Below are 19,667 nucleotides of genomic sequence, written 5' to 3'. Positions count from 1 at the left end.
CTCATTTGTTTTTATGGTAAAAGTGATATTTGACAGACTATAAGACATAGGAGCAGAATTAGGCCATGCAGCCCATCGTGTCTGCTCTGCCATTCAATCATGGCTAATTCTTTACCCCTCTCAAGCCTTTTCTCCTGCCTTCTCCCCATAACCTTTGATGACCTGACTAAACAAGAGCCTTGTAACTCATAACCCATAACCCTACTTCTGTTTTAGATACTTACCCTGATTTTATCCAAAAATTCTTGTTTCATTGCTTTTTGTTTTTTTGGGGGGGTGGGGAGAAGAATCATCCTGTTCTAGTTCACCAAGTCTTTCTCAAACTTCTCTGTGCCTGGATCTCCTTTACCAAGGAGCCTTTCTATTATTGTTTTGTTAAATATCTTAAGTTTAAAATCACCCATTAAATCTCCTCTGGGCTCTGCAGTGCTCCAGGGAAGAGATTTCTTCCAGTTTAAGCCTCCAAAGATTCCTCCTGTGATGTAATCCTACTGAACCTGCATTGTTTCCCGTTTCAAAATTCGGAACTGTTTCTATAGTGCAACACACAATGCTGGTATAACCAGTGTTGTTCATATCCAGTGAGCGAATGAACGCATGAGCTTCAGAAGACAAAGAATATTGAACATTACAGCACAGTATGGGGCTTTTGGTCCATGATGTTGTGCCAACTTTTTAACCTAGTCTGAAATCAATTTAACCCTTCCCTCCTACGTAGCTTATCTATGTGCTTATCTAAGTATTTCTTAAACACCCCTCATGTATCTGCCTTCACCACGACCCCTGGCAGGTCATATCACCACACCACATTCTGTGTACATAGCTTGCCTCTGACATTCCCCCCCCATCCATATTTTCCTGTAATCACCTTAAAATTATGCCCCCTTGCATTAACCTGTGGAAAAAGTCCTTGGTGGTCCACTCTATTTACAATATGTTTCTTATCATCATGTACATCTCTACAAAGTCACCCCTCATCATCCTTAGCTCCAAAGAGAAAATTCGGAACTTCCTTAAACTTATCTTCATAGGACATGCCTTCTGGTCCAGGCAGCATCCTGGTATATCTCCTCTGTACCCTCTCTAAAGCTTTCACATCCTTTCTGTAGTGAGGTGACCAATAGAAATTGCCAGTCATAAACATGAGAGTTTCTGCAGTTGCTGGAGATCCAAAGCAGCACACGCAAAATGCTGGTCATATGCAGGTCAGGCAGCATCTATGGAAATGAATAAAGAGTTGGCGTTTTTGACCGAGTCCCTTCTTCAGGACTGGAAAGGAATGGGGAAGATGATGGATTAAAAAGGGAGCGGAAGGATTATAATGAGGAGGAGGTAAGTGAAGCCAGATGGGTAGGAAAGGTGAGGGGCTGGAGAAATAGGAGTCTGATAGGAGAGGAAAGTGGACCACAGGAGAAAGGGAAGGATGAGGGGACCCATTGGGAGGTGAGAGGCAAGAGTGCAGAACAGAAGGAGGGGAAAGAGAACAAGATGGCAGCAAAGACAAATTCTCGGGAAGGAAACGTCTGTGGTAGCGAGTCTGGGTGAGTACCTGGTCGAAGAGTCAGAGGCCAGCAGAGAACACGGGGAGCAGTGTGAGAGGGTCTCACTGAACTATCAAAGAGGAGATTTAAACTTCTTCACAACGGAGCAGCACAAGAAAATCTGCAGATGCTGGAACACAAAATTTTGCCACAATATTGAAATTATGAGATTAGCACTACAGCTCCTTTTTTCTCATTAACTGTGGTCTGACTTATCTTGTTTAATTTTACTCCTATTTTGCTCTATACCTTTGAGTATTCTATAGCTGTTATGGTTCAATCACTTAGTAACTGTGGCTGAATATAGCACTCACATCTTTTGCAGTTATCTGTAATTTAAACGTCTTACTTTTATCTCCAGTTCCTGGGCTGGGACGTTCACTTGGGTTTCTTCCCAAAATGCCTCGACTACGCCTCGTCCACATGTTCCTGTGGTACCTCATTTATGGGCACCCTCTGCAAGAGTCTGCAAAAGATGCGGCCACATCGATACCTTCAGCTGGCACACCAAGCAGTGCTGAAAGAGAGGTCTCGTCTTCAGAAGCCCCTGGAGAAGCTGTTGCTTCCACGTCAAGTAACACCACTGATGCTGTTGTAGAAAAGAATATGCCAACTGCTAATGGAAAGGCAGCTGAGACACCAACTACGTTAGAAATTAATGAAGACCACCAGTGGGAGGAAGAACTAGACCAATTATGCATGAAGGAGACTGGTAGGTTTTAGTTCGCAGTTAAATATTTTGCATGTTTGTCTTACTCGTTTGGTGGGTGTGGATATCAGAGGCAAAGCCAAAATCTGATGTGCAATTCAAACCTATTGCCCTTGAGTGAGAGGCTTGCTTGGTGTGTGGATGGCATTTAAGTGGCAGTCAGCCACATAGACCAGAAGAGGCAAAGATAGCAGATTCTCGGAGAAAATTAATTGAAATGAATTTTGTGCGGCATTCCACTATACCAGTGCCATACCTGTGTTTGTTGCACACGACTGCCTCCCCTATTTCAAATAAATTAGGTTTTAATTTGAATTTCCAAGTATGGGATGAAGTTCCAAATTTTGTTGTGAGCTTTTCCTCAAGAACTCATTTTGTGCACACTGTAGCACTTAGATGCTGCATAGAGTCATAGAACACTACAGCACAGAAATAGGCCTCTTGGCCCATTCAATCCATACTGAACTGTTCTTCTGCCCAATCTCATCGACCCACACCTGGACCATAGCCCTCCACGCACCTTGTACCAATGTACCTATCCAAACTTCCCTTAAATGTTGAAATCGAACCAGCATCCATCATTTCCTTTGGCTGTTATTTCCACATTCACACCACACTCTGAGTGAAGAAGTTCCCCTTAAATATTTCTCCTTTCACCCTTGACTTGTGACCTATTGTTCTAGTTTCACCCAACCTCAGTGGAAAGTGCCTCCTTGCATTAACCCAACCTATACCCCTCATAATTTTGTATACCTCTATCAAAGCTCATATCATTTTACGACACTCCAGGAAATAAAGTCCTAACCTGTTCAGCCTTTCCCTATAACTCAGGTCTCAAGTCCTGGTGACATTCTTAAAAATTTTTTCTGTACTTTTTCCAATTGTATAGATACCTTTTCGGTAGGTAGGTGACCAAAATTGCACAAATTTCACTTTTCTAATTGATCGCAATTGTGCTTCTGCTTTCTATTGAAAGCTCTTAATAATGGGAATGTGGTACTTGGTTTGTCATGACAACAAAGGATTTGGACTTGTTCAATGAGTGAGGATTGGTCCGATCATTGGTGAAACCAGGTTATCACTGAATGTTTGTCATGAAGGTGCTGTGTTTGGATGCATTTGACTGTGAACTTAACAGAAAAGTTTTATCTCTGTTAGTGATGTGTTGGTGATATTACAGCTTTAAATTTACATGGAATTTAAATTTGCAAAGAAGCAAGAGATTACCTTTGGAATTGAAGCCAATGGGAAGATGGTGCTGAAAACTATGAATCTTTTAAATGATTAGTGTGCCAGAAATGTACTCTAAAATGTACATTAAAACCATTATTTTAAAATTTGTGCCACCTGAGAGGTTGTTGCTGTGATTGACCGGCTCTGATTGAATTAATTTTGAAGGATTTATGATGCAAGAAATTATACAGAAGATGATATTTTAGATGTCTTCCCTCGTTCCATACTTCTATTTGTATGCTGAACTGAAGGTGAACTTCTGCACACGTAACTGGAGGATTTAAAAAATAATCAAACTCAAAAAGAAAAATTATATTTGTGAGGTTCTGACTGGTCTATGTGCATTTTTTCCACAGTTTACGTGGATGAAGCATCGTGGAAGAGAAATATTCCTCCTACCCCTATTCACAGAGAATTTGGATATGGTTGGGCTCTCATTAGTGACATACTGCTTTGTATTCCTCTCTCTATTTTTGTTCAGATAGTACAAGTCAGCCACAAGGTAACGCTATATGAATTTTGTTCTGTTACCAAAGACTCTGTAGTATATGTAATTGGTTTTTGCTGTAAGTGTTCTGAATCTTAGAGTCAAAAAGGACAGAAACAGGCCCTAAAGCCCAACTGGTCCATGCCGACCCAAATTCTAGTCTAAGCTTGCCCCATTTGCCCCATGTGAGGAATTGCATTTTGGGAGATCAAAAAATGTTAGGATGCACTCAGTCAAATGCTGGGGTGCTGGGGAGTGTTACGGAATAGAGTTTAAGTGTGTTGTTTGCTGGAAGTGGTGTCATAAGTAGCAGGGTGAAGAAAGCGTTTGACATGCTGATCTTCAGTCAGAGCATTGAGTATAGGAGTCTGGAAGTTACAATAGTCATAGTAGTAGTCATAGTCATACTTTATTGATCCTGGAGGAAATTGGTTTTCGTTACAGTTGCACCATAAATAATTAAATAGTAATGAAACCATAAATAGTTAAATAGTATTATGTAAATATGTAAATTATGCCAGGAAATAAGTCCATGACCAGCGTATTGGCTCAGGGTGTCTGACCCTCCAAGGGAGGAGTTGTAAAGTTTGATGGCCACAGGCAGGAATGACTTCCTATGACGCTCTGTGCTGCATCTTGGAGGAATGAGTCTCTGGCTGAATGTACTCCTGTGCCCACCCAGTACATTATGTTGTGGATGGGAAACGTTGACCAAGATGGCATGCAACTTGGACAGCATCCTTTTTTCAGACACCACCGTCAGAGAGTCCAGTTCCATCCCCACAACATCACTGGCCTTACGAATGAGTTTGTTGATTCTGTTGGTGTCTGCTACTCTCAGCCTACTGCCCCAGCACACAACAGCAAACATGATCGCACTGGCCACCACAGACTCGTAGAACATCCTCAGCATCGTCCGACAGACATTGTATCAAATGCATTGATACAGTGCATTTATATCAAATATTCGTGAGGCTGCACTTGGAGTGCTGTGTGCCGTTTTGGTCACCCTGTTAAGGGGAAGATGTTAATAAACTAGAAAGAGTGTAGAAAAGATTTACCAGGATGTTCTGTGGACTTGGGAGTCCTGTAGACTAGGACTTGTGCATAGAAGATTGAGGGATGACTAATGGAGGTGTATAAGATCATGAGGGGTACAGATAGGATGAAAGCAAATAATCTTTCTTAAAATGGGGTGATTTAAAAACAAGTGAGCAAAGGTTTACGATCTGAAGGGAGAGATTTAAAAGGGACATCGGGCAGCTTCTTCATGTAAAGGTTGGTGCATATTTCAAAATGAGCTGCTAGAAATTGTGGTAGAGGTGGCAAATTACCTATATTTAAAAGCTGTTGAGATAATGACATGGATAGGAGGGATTTAGACAGCTATGCAGATGGAACCAACTCACTGAGCCACACAGTCAGCGTGAAGCAATTGGCCAAAGGGCCTGTTTCCGTGCTGTAATGACTGACCTCATGAAATTGCTCACTTTCCATTTTTGTTAAACTGAAAGAGTAGTGTGTGACTTAGTGAGAATAGAAAACTGCATAATAGCAAGAGTTGCCACTGCAGCTCCATGAGCCTACTCTGTCATTATAAATCAAGGGCAGTCGTCTGTCTCAACTTCACTTTCCTGTTTTTTTTTTCCTTGTATCTCTTAACTCCCCTCTGGGAACATTTTAAGACATCAATGTTTGAAATGGCCACTGAGAAAAATATTCTGCCAAACACAAGCTTCAGTTTTTAAGGCATAATTTTTAGCACTCCTTTACTCAGTCTGCGGAAGATTAGGGGGTTGTTTTGTGTTACAATATTTTATCTCTATCCCCCTATCTAGTATTAAGCTGTAAAACATTTATCCAAAGTTGAAAGAGTAGTTTTAATCTGACGGCTTCTCAGCTGCATTGGTTTTGAGTATACTTCTCTTAGTTTAGGTCTATTAATTGTTTCAGTTACTTAAGAAAATATTTTGGTAGCCAACTGGATGTCTCTAAGTTTGTGACTGATGTGTGAATATGGTTTCTTTGAAGTTTTTGTTCATTATTTACTTTTCTATTTTTAATTTGTCACTTTATATAGGTTGAAAATCTAGAAGATTTTTTAAATGATCCTATCTTGAAGCACACTTTGATCAGGAGTCTGCCACAGCCTATGAGGCAGCAGCTTCTTTATAAGCGGTAAGCCATGTCAAATTAATTTTCAAAGTTCATACAGATCTCTAATTGTAAAGGCTTTCTCACAGTCAATGAATGTTTGAATTGGCCTAAAAAAAAACTAATTTTTTTTTTAATGTATACTTCCCTTAAAAGAAAAATTCTCTTGTAATTCTCTTAAAAGAAAACTTCTCTCAGTACAAATTCTTTGAAAAAATGTTCCTATTATAGGACTTGTAGTACTCTGTCTCTCAGTCCTCTCTGCCCCTCTGTGGCCCATTATACCGCTATCATTTATGACAGCAGTGAAGGTCCACCATCTCTGGCAGTGTTACAGACTTCCTTCATCAAATCAGTAGTTTAGTTTTCACTACTGTCAGTCACGCAAGACCCGGATGGAGACTTAAGAAAACCATCACTCTCAGATGTAGATGAATTCTTCATTGCTGTTTCTGTAACAATTTAGTTTTACCAGCCAGGGTTGTTAGCCCTGAACTGAACCCTTGAACCTGGAGGACCAGTGGACCATTCTTAACCTGCCCTCTACCCTTTGACCTATTTGGCATGGGTGACCTACCAAGAGCCAAAGCATAAAGCCCTGACTCTAGCCAACATAGCTCTCTGGGTCATTGAGGCATGTAAGCCTCCAAACTATGACAAGGTTGTGGTCCTCTTGGAGGGCAGAACATCTCTAATACAGTTTGGTTATTTTTTTGCTTCACACTAGTCTCTTCTGTGGCCTCCCTTTGTGAGCTTGTCCATGCAGACATCATCCAGCACATTTGATTTAAGTTAAATTAGTGTTGTGTTATAAGTGGAAGCTATATTCTCAGCAATAAATGATAGAACTTCAGTTTAGCTGAAAATATCTCCAGTGGATTATAACTGGTTTGTATGCCAAAGCATTTTTTTAGTCAATATAGATTGCTGAAGTAGGCAGTGCGCTCTGCAATTAAGTTTGGACATATTTGAAATTATATAGGAAATCTTAATCTACTGGATGTTGAATGATCTATTAAAATTACCTTTCATTGAGCAGAAATATTCATTAGCATGTTTTGTGTAATGAAAGGAACTTGGAATATTGTGGCTAATTGCTGGAATAATGCACTGAATTACTATAGATCATGTTAGATGTGGAGATATTATGAGATTCTTGAACATTAAAGGCTTGTTAATTGAAAGCCATTTAACAATATTATCTTCACTATAAATATTTTTCCATTGATATTGACAGGAGGTACATATTTTCCTTCTTTGAGAGTCTGCAACGTCTTTGTTACATGGGATTATTACAGTTTGGTCCAACTGAAAAGTTTCAGGATAAAGATCAGGTAGGCTTTCAGCGAGGTGGACTGTTGCATTGTTGACTCCAAGTAGCATGCACAAAATGCTGGAGGAACTTAGCAGCTCAGGCAGCATTTATGGAAGGGAATAAACTGTTGATGCTTCAGGCTGAGACCCTTCATCAGGACTCAGCCCAAAGAGTCTCAGCTCAAAACATTGCCTCTTTATTCCTCTCCCATAGATGCTACCTGACCTGCTGAGTTCCTCCAGCAGTTTGTGTGTGTTACTCAAGAATTCCAGCATCTGCAGAATTTCTTGAGGCTACGACTCCAAGTAAAGTGTGTGGTTCTTGAACCATCATTTGTGAGAACTCTAGTGACTGTGTTGGGCACGTGGCCAAGTGGTTAAGGCGTTCGTCTAGTGATCTGAAGGTCGCTAGTTCGAGCCTCAGCTGTGGCAGCGTGTTTGTGTCCTTGAGCAAGGCACTTAATCACACATTGCTCTAGTGTCTGCGAGGAGTGGCGCCCCACACAGACTTCCAATCGCGCCTTGTAAGGCATGAAAATGCTCGACGCAGGCCTCTCATGGTCTGAGTCGACGTTCTCCCCCCCCCCCCCCCCGTGACTAAGTGGGCTAAATGATTTAGTTTCAGATTCTCATCATCGTAAAGTTCTCTTGACAAGTTGTTCTTTTCTTGAGGTTGAAATGGTGTTTCTTCATTGAACGATCATGAACATTGCCTCACAATGCACTGTTCATTTGCAGGAGGAAGTTCATAATACTACTGGGTCAAAATACATCGTTTTTATTTTTCTGAGGAGAAAAAATGAGTTGCAAATCACTCTCAGTACTTGATGTCTGGTGTCTGTCTTCCCAGAAGACATTAACTGAGAATACTTGAAAAAACTTCACAGGCTTTACAAAAAAAAAAGTCTGGTATATATTCCTTTTAATACAGTGGAAAACCACTTACCTGGGAAATGCTCATTAAATAGCTGTAGGATTAGTCTGGATGATGAGCAGATAAATCCCATTTTTTATGCAACCCTTTTGAAAGTTTATACCTGCATTTGTACTGTTACCTTGAACCTAGTTACCTAGAGTCATGGTAGTTTGTAATATGCTATATATTAATATGCTTAGTAATCATGTTATTGTAAATGTAGTGTAAAAATAAGAATCTAACTAAAGTTGTATCCCTTCGTTTTTGCCGTTGACTGATAACACTGGAAAAGCAGCAGATCAAATTGAAACTAACAGTTCTGCAGTCATGATATCCTCAACCTAATAGCTGATTTGCCAGATTTCTCAGAGTTAGTGGGTTAAATGTTCAGGAGAAACAGTGCACCAAAAACTTAGACTTTGTGTGTGACCATAGTTTGTATAAAACAAAATGTGAATCTGTAAATGAACTCTAATTCTTCATTTTATTAATCCAGATTTTCATTTATGTGAAAAAGAATGCCATGATTGTTGATACTACCAGTTGTGATCCACACTATAATTTGGCCAGAAGCAGCAGGCCATTTGAAAATCGATGCTATACTCTAAATAGTATGCAAGATGTAGAAAGCTTCTGGTTTGACCTCATGTGCGTTTGTCTGAATACACCACTAGGTAAGTATTTTTATGAATTTGCTGAAGTTCAAAATATTGTTGATTAATCAAAAATTTGATTATAATGGATGTTGAAGCAATCCTGATAAAGCGTTTCGACCCGAAACAGCGACTATTTATTCCTCTCCAAAGATGCTGCAATGCATCAGATAATAACTGAAGCATCGATCCATGCAGTCTGGAACTGAACCAGAAGTTTTGTCATTTCCTCTTGTGTAAACCCAGAGCTTTGCCCTTGTCATTGTTAATTCTAGGTAAATGGATTCCTGTAACATTTAGCTCTTCATTGAAAGATAATTTTATGGTGGTGTCAATAGAAATATCTGATACGGTTCTCACAACTTGAGCATGGAAGTACAAGTGATCTTTTACAGTACTACTTTTAAGGCCAGCGAGCTATATCTTCTATCCAACACACGCAAGATGCTGGAGGAATCAGCAAGTCAGGCTGCATCTAGGGAGGGAAATAACCATCAATGTTTCAGGCCAAGATTGAGTTCTGATGAGGGATCTCGGCCCAAAACACCAACTGTTATTCCTCTCCATAGATGCTGCTTGACCTGCTGAGTTCCTCCAGCATTTTCTGTGTGTGTTGCTCTGGATTTCAGCATCTGCAGACTCTCCTGTGTTAATAATTTCTTCAAATGTCTTCCGAAAAATGGCTGAGATCTTGCTTGCAGAGTCCCTCACCTGGTGTCTGTAATTACCAATGATGCTTGCATGCCGTTGTCCTGCAGTATGTCTTTAGTGGCATCAGTACTTCCGGTGGTGAGATGGCTTCACCTCTGAAACGGCAGTGAACCTCCTCTCTGCCTTTAGTTGTAAAAGCTGCAATTTTTGAGTTTTTGAAAGCTTAAAACAGATTTTAACTAAAAGCTCTAAACTAATGTGAGGTAATTTTAAGAATGTAACTTTGCCTCCTAATTTGAAATGCTAGAATCTCCTCTGAAGTTAATGGAGTGTAGGATGACACTTCAGGAGTTTTTGGTAAATTCTTGGCAAAATTGGTCTCTTCCACTGGACTTCATGTGGGAAAGATTAATGGAGTTGGGCTTTTAAACCTGTTATTAACTTTATTAACTCCTTGCCATCAGCGTTTCACAGTGCATACAAGATTTCCCAGGATCTATTCCCATTCAAAAGACTGAATGATAGCAGTCCTGTCAAAACTGCCCACGTAAACAAGTCTTTTGTTTAAATTGGCCAAAGGCAGATTCATAATCCAGCTCTCTACTAATCCTGTGAAGACCATCACCACGGAATTTTAGTATTGCAGGCAGTCTTAATCAACCTGTGACTGGGGTTGCTCGCGTGAGTCTTCACTGTTGTTTATTCATGTATCACTCACAATGCATCCAGTACAAGGTACAGCAAAATTCAGATTTGCTTATTGCAGGTACTTGGAAAACGACAGTGAAATGTGTTGTTTGCGTTAACAACCAACACATTCAGGAAGCCCGCAAGTGTCGCCACACATTCCAACACCAACGTGCTGTGCCCACAGTATTCAGCAGAGCAGAGCAAGTAGTAGCAACAAGACGACAACATAACAAGCCCCTTATCTGCCTCCCACCCAATTCACACATACAGACAGGGTTCTGACCTCAGGGCAGGCAGCCTCCGAGCCCCCAGTCCTTGGCCTCGGACTCTCAGACTTGTAGACATCAGATTTGCAACTCCGGACTCACCTCGTCTGATCCTTCAATAATAACTCCTGATTCAGGAAATTAGATTGGAAGCCAGTGTTGCTTCTTTGTTTAGCAGTGGAAAGGAATAAGCAGCATGGATGGATCTCAAGATAATTGTAATCTAAGTGATCTTGAATGTTCTTGCATGGTTTATTTATGTATTTGTTTATTCATTTGTTCATCTATTTATTATTACAGTATTGCATTTTTCTCTTTGTATTTGCACTGTTTGTGTCTTTTGCACACTGAATGTCCAACTTGGTGTGGTCTTTCATTGATTCTATTATGGATCTACTGAGTATACCTACAAGAAAATGAATCTCAGAGTTGTATATGGTGACATATATGTACTTTGATAATAAGTTTACTTTCAGCTTTGAACTTTGAGTTTATTGCTATACATGTTTTGGCCACACCGTGTCACTATCTGTCTAACTAAAGGAAATAAAAGGATTTAAAAATTTATTCATCGAGACTTCTGGCAAAGTTTTATCAGGAAACATAAAGGGACTGACCTATATCAGAATAGAATTAGATTAAAGCTGCATTGCTTTTTTTAATCCATTATCACAAATTGGAATTCGTACCCGATTTCAATTCATATGTTGTCTTTCTTAAAAAAAAATCCCTTGTGTTTGTAAGTTCTGCACTTTTATTTACAGGTGTCATACGGGTTCCTCGCGTAAGTAAAGGTAGCCAGACAGCTGCTGAGGGAACAGAAGACTCTGTGCTTAATCCAGAGATAGATCAGGACGCAACTGCAAAGAACTCCATGGAGAACAGATGTTCCCTCCTGGCATATGCAGCGTACGTTTTGATCCTTATACATACAAAGTCAATAATACTGGATTAATTAATAACTGTATCTTACTCAATTTACTTGCTATTCCTTTCTCTTTCCACCTGGAAGCTGGTTGTTTTCCTGAGAAATTAGATAATTTAACTCCATAACAATTTATCTTTTTATGTGTTCTTTCCTCCTGCACGTTATCCCTTTGAAATTCGTCTCTTTCCCTGCTCTCTCTTTGCACACCCTACCATCTCCCAGCCTCCTTCATGCTCTCTGTTCATTTTCTTGCCTGTCAGTATTGATGAGCAGTTAGCTGCTTCTAGTGATTTGTTTTCTTAATCCCTCTAGGGGAAGTCGGAAATTGATGGAAGACGGGAAACTTCCGGGTGACGGTCTTGGAGCGGGAGGCCTCGATTCTAGTTTCTTTGGACATCTGAAGCGAAACTGGATCTGGACCAGTTATATTATGAACAATGCTAAAAAGGTAGATGTGAACAGAAGTAGCTGGATCAGTTTTTAAAAAATATGTTGACCTTAATTGGGAGGCAGAGGAGAGTCATTGTAACGTAACGCTTTACAGCACGAGCGACCTGGGTTCAGTTCCACTGCTACTTTTGAGGAGAGTGTATATCCTCCTGCTGACCGTGTGGGAGTTTCCTCTAGGTCACGGGTTCTCAACCTGGGGTCCACAGACCCCTCGGTTAATGGTAAGACTCCATGGCATATTTTTTTTAAAAAGTTGGGAACCCCTGCTCTAGGTGCTCTGGTTTCCTCCCAGTTTCTGGGTTGATAGGGGTCGTGTGGGGGTAATTGGACAATTTGGGCTGGAAGAGCCTACTAGCCTGCTGCATCTTGAAATAAGTACTCCTTGAAACTTACTGTCAGATAAATTTATCATTGCTGCCGAGAAATACCTTACCCACAAGTTGATCAAAACAAGGAATGCACTTCCAAAAAGACTCAGGGATCAAAATTGCTGGCAGCTTTTAAGAGCGATTTCTAGCTACAGTATATGAATCTTCCAGGGTAGACCAACTGCCAGTCAGTCTTCCTGACATCTAAATATCATAATTGTCTACTTACCTAAGAGAAGCACCCCCTTTCCTTTCCGCCTTTTGCAAGATGCTCTTTGTACCTGCCTACTTGACCAAGCTTTTAATCAGTTGACCTATTATCTTGTTCAGCAAATTGGCCAGGTACACTTCAGTAGGTTACAAGAAGATGAAGCTGTGAATGCAAAAGGTGAATATTATGCTGAGAGGAGATATAATGGACATGTCTATGCTCGGTTGGGTAGGGTAATCGAGAGAAATTCTTCCCATTACTGAATGGTGTAAGAAATAAAAACAAAATGTCGTACAAGCGGGTTAGGCAGCATCTGTTAGCATTTTTAGGTTCAAGGTCCTTCGTTGGACACTCTGACAAAGAATTTTTAACCTGAAATATTAAGTCAGTTTCTCTTTCCACAGATACTGCCTGGCCTGCTGAGTCTCCATCATTTTCTGTTTTTATTTCAGATTTATCAAATAAATTGCATCCAGTACAAGCAAACAATACTCGCCGATAGTCTCAGAATTCCTTGAAACCTCAGTGGCTCACTCTGCAGATTCTCTTCCTGTAGGTCATTCTCTGTCCAGTTTTATACCCCTTTCTTCTTTGATCTTGCTTTCCAGCAGTCAGTTGCCAGAGTTGAAAGTTTCTTACCAGCTTTATTTCTTGTAGTCTAAGCTACTTGAATAGAGCTATTGTCTTGAAATCTGTGACAAATGTCCATAAGATGTAGGAGCAGAATTAGGCCATTTGGCCCATCAAGTCTGCTCTGCCATTGCATCATGGTGGATCCAGTTTTCCTCCCAGCCCAAATCTCCTTCCTTCTCCCTGTATTCCTTCGTGCCCTGACTAATCAAGAATCTATTAACCTCTGCCTTAAATATATCCAATGTCCTTTGTATTAAACACATGCTGCTCTGCTGAAGTATTGTTGATCTGAAACTTTAACTGTTTCTTTTTCCACAAAGGCTGCTTGACTTGCTGAGTTTTTTCAGCATTGTCTGTTTTCACCTCCTTTGTCTTTCTATTAATGAATGCTCTGGCCCTCTTTTTTTTCAAGAACCATCCATTGATAGCATGTTCCTGATAGATTTAATGTACTTATTCTGTCCCAGGCTATCTGTCTGGTTCCAAAGCCGAGGTTGATGCTCTGGCTTTCACACCCTGCAAGTTTTAAACATGATCATGATCACGCAATCAGCCTCTGATCTGGGCCGACATTTACGTGCCGGGCGGCACCTAATTAATTAGCTTGTTTATTTCAGCTTTTTTCTTAAAGATGTGCTGGATGCGTTCTGTCTACCGCTGCATTCTTCGCGGCCCAAAGGTTGGGGACTACTGAATTATAAGTCACTTATAAGTCAATAGCATCATAACATTTTAAGTAGCGTTTGGATATTAAACACACAGCGCATATTTTCCTCGTATGAACATATAAAATCATTGCAACACACCAATATCGCTGAACCAGTGGGAGCCCTGGGTTTGTTTTCCTGCAACAAGACGGTCCCATCGAGGGGTGATGGGAGACAACGATACTCAAAGAAGGTTCCTTATGTCCAGTCTATTCCGCAATTTAGTTTTCGTTGCATTCATTGCAGAAAACTCCGCTTCACTGAGATACGATGTTGGAAATGGAAGCAACGTTTTCAGTGCTTTCGTGGCTTTCTCAGGATATTCAGCCTTGACTTTGATCCAGAATGCCAGCAGAGATGTTATGTCAAACATACTTTTAAGCCCACCGTCATTTGCAAGCTCGAGGAGTTTATCTTCTTCCCGCGCTGACATGGATAATTCACCGGGGACATTCACAGATGGGTCACGGACCCATTCCTTTGTACGTCTTGGGTCATTGATGACCTCGCTTGCGTTAAAGTTCAACAGTGGGCGTGACAGGGAATGAGGAAAGGTGCAGCTGACTCATCATTTCATATCGCCAAATCGTATTGTTTCCTCGCGGCCCAGTAGCACATGCTTTGCGGCCCGTTACCAGTCTGTAGCCTGGTGGTTGGGGTCCACTGGTCTAGGGAAGAATGTCTCTGGCCCTGCCAAACGTGTGAAATCTGAGGTGTAAAACCTCTTGTTTCTGTGGATGCTGTGTGATCTGCTCCCCTGTTACAAATCAGTATCACGAAATAACAAAGTACACCATCTGCAATTAAATGATTTAGCTCTTTAATTCTTTATTTGACTAAAGGGTTAGTAAAGAATAACAAAAGGAAATGGGCCCATTTTAATGAAACAGTCTAATGTGCACGTTGGAGCTCATGGTTTCCCTTCCGTTGGTCCTCCATCGATTCCCTCGGGCCTCATCGACTCCCGGCCCCACTCCAAGACCACTCTGTCCTGCTGTCTGCAACCTCCCCTTTCTGGCATCTTCTCTCTTCATCTCTCGCTGAACAAAAGGCCGAGATCACCTTATTCTCAGGCACACAACAAGGAAAAAGCACTCCCTTCATTGGACCGTGCACATTCCAAAGCCCCCGTCATCTCTAGCCATAACCCAAACACTGCTGCTACAGAAAAACCATTACATTAGCAGTGAAACCTTTCCCAGGGCGTTATACACATATGAACTGATCAGGTTAGAAACATTTTACAAGAATGGGGCCCTGTCATTACCTGACAAAGATAAGTAAATGAGCAGGGGTTTTTTATTATTATCAGTCTAAATCATACTGCTAATTCAATTTTGCTTTTGCAGAGCCTCAATGTGCCTGAGAGCAGCACAATGCGATTACAGAGTTTCCTTAACAAGCATTCTCTTCCTCTTGGAGTTGCAGGTAAAGTATTTATCTTTCAAATGAAGCTATCTGCAGATATGACTTTGTACTACATACTTGCATGAATCTGTGAGTAGTGGTAGTGCTAACATGGATTAATAGCTCACGTCTCCTGATACAGTGATCATGAAATATTGAAGTGAGCTTGCAATATGCCGTGAGGTCCGCATGGCAAAAAATTTTAAGCAACAGAAACAAAATACTGATGGAACTCAGCTTCTATGGACAAGACTAAACAGTCGACACTTCAGTCTGAGACCCTTCATTGGGATTGAAGAAAAAAGATGAGAAGTCAGAGTAAGAAGGTGGGGGGAGGAGAGGAAGAAATACAAGGTAGTAGGTGAAACCGGGAGGAGGGAGGCGAAGGGATGAAGCAAAGTGCTGGGAAGTCGGTTGGTGAAAGAGATAAAGGCTAAAGAAGGAGGAAATCTGATAGGAGAGGACGGAAGGCCATGGAAGAAAGGGAAGTGGAGGAATGCCAGAGGGAGGTGATGGGCAGCTAAGGAGATGAAGTGAGAGGGAAATGGGAATGAGGAATGGTGAAGATGTTTGAGGGCCATTACCGGAAGTTTGAGAAATCGATGTTCATGCCATCAGGTTGGAAGCTACCCAGATGGAATATAAGGTGTTGCTTCTCTAACCTGAGTGTTGCCTCATCGTGGCAGTAGAGGAGGCCATATACTTAGATGTCGGAAGGGGAAGTGAAATTAAAATGGGTGGCCTCTGGGAGATCCCACTTTATCTGGCGGAGAGAGCGTAGGTGCTCGGCAAAGCGGTCTCCTTGTTTGTGACAAAACTTTTAAGTTGCAGGTTCAGTTTTATGTATTTAAGAAAATTAAATTCAAGTATAGAACATAGAACACTACAGCACAGTACAGGACTTTTGGCACATGATGGTGTGACAACCTTATAACCTACTCTAAGATCAATCTAATCCTTCCCTCCTACCTAGCCCTGCATTATACCTTGCTAATTTCTCTGCCTCTACCACCATCCTTGGTCGGGCATTCCACACACCCATGTCTCTGTTTTTTAAAAAAAAACTTACCTCTGGAATCCACCCTATACTTTCCTCCAACCACCTTAAAATTATATCCCCTTATATTAGCCATATCAACCCTGGAAAAAGACTCAGGCAATCCACTTGATCTATGCCTGTGTCATCTTGTTAGTTTAATAGGTGAACATTACTCTGTGCAAACACCAGCTTAATATTGACATGATAACAGAGAGGATAGGAGATGATTTATGGTTTATTTCTTAATCAGATTTAGTTAATGCACATTTTTACTATATTTCTTTGAAGGCCAATTCCAGACTATGATGGCTCATGAGGCAATTTTGTTCCCCATTAATTTTCCCTGTGACATATTCTCCCCATGTTCCCATCAAACGCTTGCCATGCCTCCAGAGTTGGCCATATCAGCCTACACTGGGATATGATGCGAAACTGTTAAACACAGAGGGAAGCCATGCCATAAAAGGGCAAACACGCAAACTCAGTGCAAACAGAATCAAAGATCAGGATTGAATATGGGTCACTGAAGCTGTGCCAGGCATCTTTAAATAGCAAGCTGTCTACATATTCTATTTTTTTAGATAATTTCAATTACATTAACCTTCATCAGTTAAATGTCCGTCTAATGTTGAAGTAGTATAACCGCATGGCACTGCACTGATAAATATTCATTACTTTAATCTATTTGAATGCTTTTCTTTGAGAATGGTTATCTGTAGGCAAGTGTCCCTAAGCAACAGGTTAATGGGCAAATGGTAAATGTTGCTGTATGCTTTTAAAAAAACATTTTTGTAATTATTATTGTTTTCCTTAATTTTCTTGACACTATTTTGGAAGCTAGGAACATTATAAACAAGGTATTTTGTGCTGCTTAATGTTTCTGATTTCTTTCTGGGATTTTTTTTGATACAGGAAACAAGTTCAATATGTTAGGGATGCTCAGGTCTGTACAGGGACCCCTTACCAGGGATAAGGAAGAAATCCGAATTGAGAAGGAGAGCAACATTGGCCGAAACAAGCGAGTAGCTGGCGGAAAAGGGCAGAAACGAAAACGACCTGAGAAGGAGAGTGGGAAGAAAACAAGAAAAAAGAAGAAGAGAGGTGAGGGTTTCATCACTGTGATCTTTGTCCCACTAAGTGTCGTCCTTTAATGACTGAGGAACAGTTGTAATATTGACTTCTAGAGCACTTTTTAGTGTACTAATTTTTTTGACATCTGGTCCTTGCCACCTAAGCCAGCGTTTATCACCAATCCCTAATTGCCCTTGGGGAAAATGCTGGTGTGTTACTCCTCAGTGCTGTGCAGAGGGCAATTCCAGGGTTTCGACCCAATGGTAGGAACAATGGTAAATTTCCCAAATTGGGGTGGTGTAAGAGTTGGAGGGGAATCTGCAGCTGGTGGTTTCTTATGCATCTGAAGCCCTTGTCCTGAAGAACTGTAAGATGTCTATTTTTTTAGATGGTGGACATTAGTATAAAAGGGTGCTGGATGCTCAGTGCAGATTCAGTGGCTTGTTTCCATTCTGTATGGCTGACCATCCACAGAAAAGCTGCCCACATGTTGAATGTTCCATACATTCCCTCCACCATCAGTGCAGAACGGCTGCTGCATTCTACCAATACAAAATCGACTACAATTGCATGCCAAGTCTACTGACAGCATCTCCCGGGGTGTAGGTTTCATCCAATTGGAGGACATGAAGTTTTACAGCAGTCCTTTGAGAGGAAAGAATTGTAAACCAATGTTGCCTTGTTTTTGATACCCCAGCTTTGGGGGGAGAAAAAGGTTTTGACTACCTACCTTACTGGTTTTCTTTTTAAGCCCATTACCTATACCGGGGCTTAGGCCACCAATAGCAGCTTGCCAGAATCCTCTGTCCAGAGCGGAAAGGATGTTGATGGGCCTGTGGCTTCTGCTTTGACCGCACTACTTCATAAGTCTTTTACTTGAAGGTCCTTCCTCTCCCAGGGATGAGGTCCTTGGAACTTCTGTTGCCGTTTCTGTAGCTCTGGGTTTTTTGTGGGATAGGGTTGCTGGCTGCGTGCCCAACCTTCTTCCTTGTGCAGCTGACCTGGGACCATCCATGGCAGAGTTTATCTCATCTATGCCTCTCATAAACACGAGGAATTCTGTAGATGCTGGAAATCCAGGGCAGCATACAAAAAATGCTGGAGGAGCTCAGCAGGTCAGGCAGCATCTATGGAGAAGAATAAACAGTTGATGTTTCAGGCCAAGACCCTTCATCCGGACTGGAAAGGAAGGGGGAGAAGCCAGAATAAGGTGGTGGGGAGGGGGGTGGTAAGGAGTACAAGCTGGCAGATGACAGGTGAGGTAGGTAAAGGAGAGGGGCTGAACTGAGAAACTGGGAGGTGATTGGTGGAAGAGGTAAAGGGCTGAAGAATAAAGAATCTGATGGGACAGGAGAGTGCACCATGGGAGAAAGGGAAGGAGGAGGGGCACCAGAGGTAGGTGAGCAGAAGAGAAAGGGTTAAGAGAGGAATGGAAAAAAAGAGAAGGGGGAGGGGCAGCATCTATGGAGGGGAATAAAAGCTGACAATTTGGGCCAAGACCCATCATTATGACTGGAAAGAAAGAGCGAAGAAGCTAAAATAAAGTGGGGAGGATATGGAGTACTAAGTTCCTCCATCATTTTGTGTGTATTGCTATGCCTCTCATAAACTCATAACTTGTATTAGTTCACACCTCAACCACCTTCAATACAGAGGCTTTGGCTCCCCTGGTTGCACAATTATTCTTTAAAAAGCTGGTGGTAAGTTCTCATTTCTAGTAATAGTTCTTCACTGATACCTGCAGAGGAAGCTCCTCAACAGGGGAAGGCAAAGCGGTTTCGTTTCACGGACGATGCGGATAAGAGTGCCCTGCGTCGTATGACCAAACTCCGCGTAACCTGGACTGCGCAGGAAGACAGTCTGCTCATGCTTTGCCGAGTAGCCAGCCATGTCCTCAACAAAAAAGTAAGCAATTAAACACGTATTTTCTTTCTAGAATGATAAAGTAGCAAAATATTAATGGTTCAGTGTGTTGCAGTCCAAATTAGCAATGCAGGTGGATCTGCTATAACATGCTAGTTGCTTTCCCAAGAAAATTATAAGACAATCATGTCAATGGGAAAAGTAGGGTTAGGGACTGGAGCACTTCAGGCTCGGAATAACAATTATTTTTCTGCAGGATTTTCAAAAGTAAAGTTAGTTTTAATTGTTAAAGGTTTTTTGTTACTGAAAGCTTAACAATAGTAAGGGTTTTATGTCACATGATTTTAATGGAGCATCTTTGTGCATGTATAAATAG

At 41.3% G+C, this 19,667-nt stretch overlaps 1 protein-coding gene across 2 annotated transcripts in view; it reads left to right on the top strand.

Annotated features, from left to right (window-relative positions):
* LOC140203140 (general transcription factor 3C polypeptide 1) overlaps positions 1-19,667 on the top strand; it is a 77,553-nt gene that overhangs the window by 25,580 nt on the left and 32,306 nt on the right. For both annotated transcript variants that reach the window (XM_072268997.1, XM_072268996.1), the window contains exons 15-24: positions 1,903-2,253; positions 3,840-3,985; positions 6,051-6,148; positions 7,362-7,458; positions 8,851-9,028; positions 11,379-11,523; positions 11,855-11,990; positions 15,261-15,339; positions 17,270-17,458; positions 19,173-19,333. In XM_072268997.1, coding sequence (XP_072125098.1) covers positions 1,903-2,253; positions 3,840-3,985; positions 6,051-6,148; positions 7,362-7,458; positions 8,851-9,028; positions 11,379-11,523; positions 11,855-11,990; positions 15,261-15,339; positions 17,270-17,458; positions 19,173-19,333 — 1,580 coding nt within the window. The remainder of the gene's footprint in view (positions 1-1,902; positions 2,254-3,839; positions 3,986-6,050; positions 6,149-7,361; positions 7,459-8,850; positions 9,029-11,378; positions 11,524-11,854; positions 11,991-15,260; positions 15,340-17,269; positions 17,459-19,172; positions 19,334-19,667) is intronic.

The sequence above is a fragment of the Mobula birostris genome, chromosome 9 (genome assembly GCF_030028105.1).
Source record: "Mobula birostris isolate sMobBir1 chromosome 9, sMobBir1.hap1, whole genome shotgun sequence".
Classification (NCBI taxonomy): domain Eukaryota; kingdom Metazoa; phylum Chordata; class Chondrichthyes; order Myliobatiformes; family Myliobatidae; genus Mobula; species Mobula birostris.
Note: the sequence above shows the minus strand (reverse complement) of the source record. Positions and strands in the feature narration are given on the sequence as shown.